Source organism: Chiloscyllium plagiosum, unplaced genomic scaffold (genome assembly GCF_037043375.1).
Source record: "Chiloscyllium plagiosum isolate Xiang-an unplaced genomic scaffold, Cpla_swu_hap1 HiC_scaffold_3, whole genome shotgun sequence".
NCBI classification, from domain to species: domain Eukaryota; kingdom Metazoa; phylum Chordata; class Chondrichthyes; order Orectolobiformes; family Hemiscylliidae; genus Chiloscyllium; species Chiloscyllium plagiosum.
In genome coordinates, this window is record NW_028270141.1 from 19,813,088 (window position 1) to 19,821,711 (window position 8,624).

Here is an 8,624-nt window from a genome sequence, read left to right on the forward strand (position 1 = left end):
AAATTTATGAGTCAGATTGAGAACTGGTACTCAAAGCAGAGTAGGAATGATTCTCTGGATGGCAGGCTATTACTAATCGGGTACTGCAAGAATCAGTGCTAAGGCTATAGCTATTCACAATTAGTATGAATGATTTGGATCTAGGAACTAATTGTAAATTTCCAAATCTGCTGATGACTCCAAATTGGATTGGAATGCATGTTGTAAGGACGATACAAGGAGGCTTCAATAGAACTTGAGCTAGCACAGTGGGCAGTAACATGCAGATGGAATGAGTAAATGTGAACCTATCCACTTTAGTAGAATAAATGATATCTATGAAATGGTGAGCTGTTGGTGCCCAAAACTACCTATCTTAATGGATAAATAAAAACTATCATGCAGGTGCAGCAGTTAACAATAGAGAAGGGGTATAGTATGTTTGCTTTCACTGCAGGAGGATTTGTGTAATAGAATAGAATATCCTTTGTCACAAAAGGTACAAGAGTGCAGTGAAAAGTCTTTACAATGGCTGCCTTTTACTGGTGCCATCTTAGGTACAAGTACCTAGGTACAAATCTTAGTTGAGAATATAGTCCTGTTATACAAAGATTTTAGAAACAAAAACAGTAGCATTACTGATATCTTTGAAAAGGATTTAAATTATAGTCGAGTAAAGAATTCCAGGCTGGGAAAGGGAACTGGTGAGTAGAGGAGCTCCAGTTGGCACATCCTGCCCTGATGCCAATTTGCATAAAATGAAGATGTCATGTGTTATGGAGTCTTAGTGCGACTGCATCTGGAATATTGTGTGCTTTTGGTCTCCTTTATCAGGTGTAATAGCAGAAGTAAGCCATTTGGCCTGTTGAGACTGCTCTACCATTTGATCATGACTGATCTGTTTCTCAACCCTATTCTGCTGCCTTCTAATCCTTGATCCCTCGTACCTATTAGGAACCCATCTGTCTTAAGTACGCTTAATGACTTGGCCTCCTCCGTCTTCTATGGCAGTGAATTCCACAGTCTTACCACCCTCTGGCTGAAAACATTTCCGCATTTGAGGAGGGTTCTGAGGCTGCACCCTCGATCCTAGTATGTCCTAGTGAAAACATTCTTCATGTCCACTCTGTCCATTCATCTCCATATTCAATGAGATCTTCTTTATTCCAACCACTGAATACTGCCCCAGAGTCATTAATTGCTCCTATCACAAACCCTTCATCCCCAGGATTGGGGTCCAAAACTGCTGTCTCACCAGATACTGTCTACAGCATCAGTACATCTGCAGTACTCAATCCAGTTTGGGGTGAGTTGAGTTTTGGGGCCGCATGGTGCAGTAGTTAGCATTGCTGCCTCAGTGCCAGGAACCTGGGGTCAATTCTGGCCCCTGGTGACTACATATTCGGATCATTTGATAGTCACAGGTGAGGTGCTGGAAGACTGGAGGGCTGGCTAACATGGTGCCACTCAAAGGTGGTAAGGAAAAGCCAGGGAACTATTGACTGGTGAGCCTGACATCGGTGGTGGGCAAGTTGTTGAAGGGAATCCTGAGGGACAGGATTTACATGTATTTGGGTAGGCTAGGACTGACTGTGCATGGGCAATCCTGTCTCAAACTCTCTTTTTTTGACAAAATAACAGGATTGAGGGCAGAGCAGTGGATGTGATCTATATGGACATCAGTAAGGTGTTTGACAAGGTTCCTATGGTAGACTAATTAGCAAGGTTAGATCATATGGAATACAGAGCTGGCTTGAAGGTAGAAAGGATGGTGGTGCAAGGTTGCTTTTTCAGACTGGATGCCTGTGAACAGTTGTATGCCACAATGATCAACTTAGTCCAACAAGCTCATACCAACTCAGAACAACATCTTACCCAGACTCTCTCCCACACCCCTGAGCAATCAGTGATTGATCCCCTGCATTTTGTCATTTATGTGAATGATTTGGATGTGGACATAAGCATAGTTAGTAAGTTTGCAGATAATATCAACATTGGAGGTGTAGTTGACAGCAAAGAAGGTTACCTGAGTACAACAGGGTCATGATCAGATGGGCTGAGTGGAAGGTGGAGTTCAATTTAGACGAATGTGAGGTGCTACGTTTTGGAAAGACCAATCAGGAACAGACTTTCTTTCTTAATGGTAGGATACTAGGGAGTGTTGCTGAACAAAGAGACCTTGCAGTGCAGGTTCATACCTCCTTGAAAGTGGAGTTGCAGGTAGACCAGAGAGTGAAGAAGGCGTTTGGTATGTTTTCTTGGTCAGAGCATTGAGTATAGTAGTTGGGAGATGATGTTGCAGCTGTACTGGACATTGGTTCAGCCACTTTTGGAATACTGTGCAATTCTGGTCTCCTTCCCATCAGAAGAATGTTGACTCATGAAAGAGTTTGGAAAAGATTGACAAGGATGTTGTCAGGGTTGTCCAGAACTAGAGGGCATAGGTTTAGGTTGAGGGGGGAAAGATATAAAAGGGACCTAAGGGCAACCTTTTTCAAGCAGAGGGTGATGTGTGTATGGAAAGAGCTGCCAGAGGAAGTGGTGGAGGTTCGTACAACTAACATTTGAAAGCATCTGGATGGGTATATGAATAGCAAGGGTTTGGAGGGATATGGGCCTGGGTGCTGGCAGGTGGGCCTAGACTGGGTTGGGATACCTGATGGCATGGATGAGTTGGACCAGTGGGTCTGTTTCCATGCTGTACATCTGTTAGTGTGCTTGTGTGGAGTTTGCATGTTCTCCCAGTGGGATTGCATGTTCTCTCCAGGTGCTCCAGTTTCCTTCCATGGTCCAAAGGTGTGCAGGTTAGGTGGATTGGCCATGCTAAATTGTCCAGGGTGAGTAGGTTTGTGCATTAGCCATGATTAGTCATGCAAGGTTACAGGGATAGGGTGGGGGTGTGGGAGAGTGTCTGGGTAAGATGTTGTTCTGAGTTGGTATGAGCTTGTTGGACTGAATGGCCTGTTTCCACACTGGGGGTTGTATGATTTCTGCTTGGTATTCTAGGTTATTTGCCATAAAGATGAACTGGAGGCTCATATTCTAATCCCTGAGGTGAAAGAATTGTCTTTAAGTTGAGGAAGCTGGCATGTATTCCTGAATTTAAGAATGAGGTGACCTCAAATTTCAGTTTCTACATGAAAGGCTAGATGTGGATGGAATGTTTCTATTGACTGGTGACTGTCAACCAGGGGACCTCATTTCAGAATTAGGGGGTAGGCCACAAAACAGGAAGAACGTCTTCATTTGATGAACGTTTGGAATTCTTTCTTTCCCCGATGGAAACTCTTGATGCTACAATTAATAGATTTCTGAAGTTGTTATAAGCAAATAAAACTGCATTCACTTATCTATTTCAGTTCAACAGGTCAACATTAGACATGAAGAAAATAAAGTTGATGCAATTTGTCATTGTCTACTTGATTCTTCTGTTTCTGCGAGCTGTTCAAGAAGCAATCGCTTTCCCAAAACTAAATCATTCATAGCAATCTTTGACAGTTGTGTTTTAGGAGAGTTTTTGGGAAAATTCTCATTCCTGACATCTTTGCTTCTTTCTGCCCTACTAGGCATTTGATCTGGCTATTCAAGATCTGGATATTCTTCAAGAAGATAGCTATAAAGACAGCACCCTCATTATGCAGTTGCTTAGAGACAACCTTACAGTAAGTTTCTTTAACTCATTATGCTTTGTCTTCATTAAGATTATGAAGACTACAGCTGAAGAATCTAGTTCTCTGCATGGCCTCTCTTGAATCATTAAACTATTAGTGCTTGGAGAAGTTAGTTGAATGCATGCTTAGTTTTAATCCGAATTAGATGTAGAATGTTGTAGGAGTATCAAATGACCTCTGCTATTTGCCATAGTTTCATCACACCATTGGGCTGTGCTCCTAGTAGACGCAACTGGTGGTTTAACCTGAGGGTCACCATGTCCCTCTGGCAAGACGGAGGAAAGTAATTCATGGTAATGCCAGCTGGTGCAGGAATTGAATCTATTCTGGCATCACATGGCAAAACAGCCATCCAGCCAACTTAACTAATCAACCGTGCATAGTTAAATTATAACTAATGGACACTTTTTAAGAACAAAGAAAATTTACAGCTCTCCAAGCCTGAGCTGATCCAAATCCACTGTCTAAACCTGTCGCCCATTCCTAAGCATCTGTATTCCTGTGCTCCCCATCTACTCGTGTATCTGTCCAGATGCATCTTAAATGAATCTACCATGCCTGCCTCTACTAAATCTGGCAACATGATCCAGGCACCTACCACCCTCTAAAGTACTTGCTGCCTGTATTCCCCATTTAATCTTTTCACCTCTCACTTTGAAAGCATGACCTCTCATTAATAAATCCTTCACCCTGGGAAAAAGCTTATCTCTGCCTACCTGTCTATAGAGGAGAAAGTGAGGTCTGCAGATGCTGGAGATCAAAGTTGAAACTTTATTGCTGGAACAGCACAGCAGGTCAGGCAGCATCCAGGGAACAGGAGATTCGACGTTTCGGGCACAGGCCCTTCTTCAGGAATTGAAGAAGGGCCTGTCTATACCCTTCATGATTTTGTAGACCTCAATCAGGTCCCCCCTCAATCTCCTTTTTTCTAATGAAAACAAACCTAATGTACTCAACCTCTCTTCATAGCTAGCACCTTCCATACCGGGCAACATCCTCGTAAACCTTCTCTGCACCCTCTCCAAAGTGTCCATATCCTTTTGGTAATGTGGTGACCAGAACTGTACACAGTATTCTAAATGTGGCAGAACCAATGTCTTGTACAATTTTAACGTGACCTGACAGCTCATACGCAGTACCCTGTCCAATGAAGGCAAGCATACCATATGCCTCTTGGCCATTCTATCTCTGTGCAGCAACCTTCAGGGTACAATGGACCTGAACTCTCAGATCTCTCTGCTCATCAACTTTTCCCAAGGCTCTTCTATTCAATGTATAATTCGCTCTTGAATTAGACTTCCCAAAATGCATCACCTTCCATTTGCCTGGATTGAACTCCATCTGCTACTTCTCTGCTCAACTCTCCAGTCTATCTATATCCTCCTCTATTCTTTTACAGTCCACTATGTTTTCTGCTACTCTACCAATCTTTGTCATCTGCAAACTTGCTAATCATACCAACCCTCTTTCCAGATCATTTATGAATATCACAAACAGTGGCCCCAGCACACTGATCCCTGTGGAACACCACTGGTCACCTTTTTCTCCATTTTGAGAAACTCCCTTCAACTACTGTCTCCTGTCCCAGTTCTTTATCCACTAGCTAGAACACCCTGCACACCATGTGACTTCACTTTCTCCATTAGTTTACCATGGGGTACCTTATCAAACACCTTACTAAGTCCATTATATGACATCTACAGCCCACCCTTCATCTATCAACTTGCTCACTTCCTCAAAGAGCTGTTGGTAAGGCATGGTCTCCCTGAGACAAAACCATGTTGCCTAACACAGATAAGCCCATTTGTTTCCAAATATAAATAGATTTCATCCCTCAGTACCTTCTCCAGAAACGTTCCATCGCTGATGTCAGGCTCACTGGTCTGTAGTTACCCGGAATATCCCTACTACCCTTGTGCAGAGGTACAACATGACCAACCCTCCAGTCCTCTGGATTTTGAGGATGTTACAAAGACATCTGTCAGGGCCCCAGCTATTTCCTCCCTAAGCAACCTGGGATAGATCCCATCTGGTCCTGGGGATTTGTCCACCTTAACCTCTAGTCTACCCAATGCATCTTCCCTACTATATCAACGTGATCCAGACTAATCAAACTTCTACCTCTAATCTCAACATTCATCATGTCCCTCTTCTCAGTGAACATTGATGCAAAGTAATCATTCAGAATCTCTCCCATTTTCTCAGGTTCGACACACAGCCTTACTTATCCTTTAGTGGACCAATCCTTTCTCTAGTTACCTGCTTGCTGCTTTTATAAGAATAAAAGGCTTTGGGATCCTCCTTAATTCTGCTCACTAAAACTCTTTCTTGACCCACTTGATTCCTCATTTAAGACTGGTTGTACTCTCCCAATATTCCTTCAGGGCTTGTTCTGTTCTTAGCTGCCTGGACATTATGTATGCTTTCCTTTTCCTCTTGGCTAGTTGCATGATTTGTCCTGTCATCCACGGTTCACTAATTTTGCCTTTCCTATCCTTTGCTTTCAATGGGATGTGCCTAATCTGTCTTTAACCTATCTTTGAAAGCCTCCCACCAATAAAATGTGGACTTTACTTCAAATAGCTGTGTCTAATCCACATTTCCTAGCTCCTGCCTAATTGATATAATTGACCTTGGCCCAATTTAGTACACTCTCTCCACAGGACCACTCTTATCTTTGTCCACGAGTATTCCAAAACTTACAGAATTGTGGTTACTGTTCCCAAAGAAATCCCCCACCGCAACTTCTATCACCTGGCCTGGCTCATTCCCCAACACCCGGTCCACTATGGCCCCTTCCCTTGTCGGACTATTGAAATACTGCTCTAGAAAACTCTCCTGGACACTTCTTACAAAATCTGCCCCATCCAGACCCCTGAATTCCAGTCAATGTTGGGACAATTAAAACCTCTGGTCACCACCACCATGTTGTCTCTCCTTCTTTCCATAATCTGTTTACCTATTTGTTCTTCTACCTCACATTCACTGTTGGGAGGCCTGTAATACAGCCCCAACAATGTAACTGCACCCTTTATTTCTCAGCTCCACCCATAATGCCTCACCACTCAAGCCCACCATAGTGTCCTTCTTTAGCACAGCCATGATATCATTAAGAAGCAACAAAACTATTTGGATATTTAGCCTTTTTCACCAAAGAATCTATTTTTTTTTCAATAGTCCTGAAACTTTCAATGTGGTATTCAATGTGTTTAAAATTTGTATTGATTTCAAACATTAGTGAATCTGAGTAACTTTTATTTCTTCCTTCCTAGTTGTGGACAAACGAGAATTCAGGATCAGCTGATCCTGAGCTCCAAGCAACTGAGCCTGGGGAAAACAACTAAATGCGTGTAGGGTCCAATCCAAATCCTTTTTACACATCTGTTTCTTACTTCTACTCAATTCCTATAACAAACTTGTCAGTACTGTATGAATAGCTGTGTATGGAAAATTCCCAATTTAGTCTTATACACATCATTGCTATAAAATAATCCATCCCTTGGTTTGTGTTGATGGTTGTCTGCCTTCCCAGTGTGCAGTTACTGCTGTATAAGCATCTATAGTTAACTTTATAACAAGTAACCTCCATGTAGAGGAAAACCTTTAATATTATAAAGAAATACTTGCAGTGTTTGTATTGTGAACATAATTGGTAGAAATTTGCTGCACTAGACAGTATTTGGGTTATATTGCATTTTTTACTTGCTCCCACACTTCACCCTTCTATGTTTGAAGTTATCCTGCTGATATTGGCAAGTGTGCATCACCTACTCTTCCTTAAAACCTCTTGAAATGCGAATACTATTTGCAGCAACTGGCATAAAGCAAAGTAACCGTGCACGCACCCCTCTACTCTGCAGGAGAACTTGCCTTATGTTCTGCAATAAAATGACAAGCTATTTTGTAAAATTGAGGTTGAAGGCATTGATAAATGTACAATCAAGTTGAAGTATGTTAAATTTTTTTTGGAATTCAGTAAATCTTCACTTTTTAAGGAAACAAAGCAACACCTGTATGTTATGGTGTTCACTTGTGTTCTGTTGCAGCGTGTTTCTACTAAAGTTTGAGGTTGTGCTGATGAATTATCACCAGCATGACTCTTTGATACACTGGAATGGGAAACACAATTTTCCTCATTTGTGCCCACTATTTTTTTTTAAAAGCATAGTATTTCTTTGCAGATTTGTGCACATGTAAGGGATGTTTATTGAGATTTGGACCACTAATTACTAATCATTCATTATTATTCCCAAAAGTCTTGTGGAAATGTTAATACCCTATGTAACACAATAAATGTTTTGTAAACCATATGTTTGTCTAACTTGCATTCTTTCAGATGTTCATAAACCTTTTACTAGAACTTGTGTTGCTGTTTGGTTGTACAGCGCTACTCTCTATGTTTGTACTGATTAAGCTATAAAACAGCCTCACTATCAATAATAACTAAGCTTTAGTCCCACATGGTATTCAAGATGTTATCAATTCTTCTCACTTTTCCCAGGAGGTTTAATGAATGACTAGATGAGTATCTGTGCAATACCTAGTCTTACCTGAAAGTCGTCAGGTCTGGCAGCAGCTGTGGTGATAAGGTTAAGTTTTAACAGTATGGAGACAACAGACTTCCAGAATATACTTGTCTCTTCATCTTCCACATTTTCTTCCCCTCCTTCCCCCACCACCACCCCTCAAATCCATCCTCCACTTGTTTATTTACCATCTTCTATATTTTCTTCAAGAAAAGAAAACCTGCAGTAATGATCAGTTTGAATTTCTCAGGTAACCTGGTTAACTTTCCAACCCAAGAAGTAAACTGTAAACTCATCAGCAAGTAGTTCAATACTTATTTTCATGTGTCCCTAACAACAAAAATCCATTCTTTGTTTAGAAAAGCTTCTCCTCTAAAGCAAATAAATCTAATTTTTTACATTTTGAGGTGAATTGTTGTCAGGATTGCTCTGTCTTTTCCTATCCATT

The 8,624-nt window shown here is 41.4% G+C and overlaps 1 protein-coding gene across 1 annotated transcript in view; it reads left to right on the forward strand.

Moving 5' to 3' along the window:
• Window positions 1–7,960, forward strand: part of ywhaqa (tyrosine 3-monooxygenase/tryptophan 5-monooxygenase activation protein, theta polypeptide a) — a 32,937-nt gene extending 24,977 nt beyond the window's left edge. Inside the window, exons 5-6 of the mRNA XM_043678052.2 lie at window positions 3,546–3,641; window positions 6,923–7,960. Of these exons, the coding sequence (XP_043533987.1) occupies window positions 3,546–3,641; window positions 6,923–6,994 (168 nt within the window). The 3' untranslated portion in view covers window positions 6,995–7,960. The remainder of the gene's footprint in view (window positions 1–3,545; window positions 3,642–6,922) is intronic.
• The last annotated feature ends 664 nt before the right edge of the window (window positions 7,961–8,624 follow it).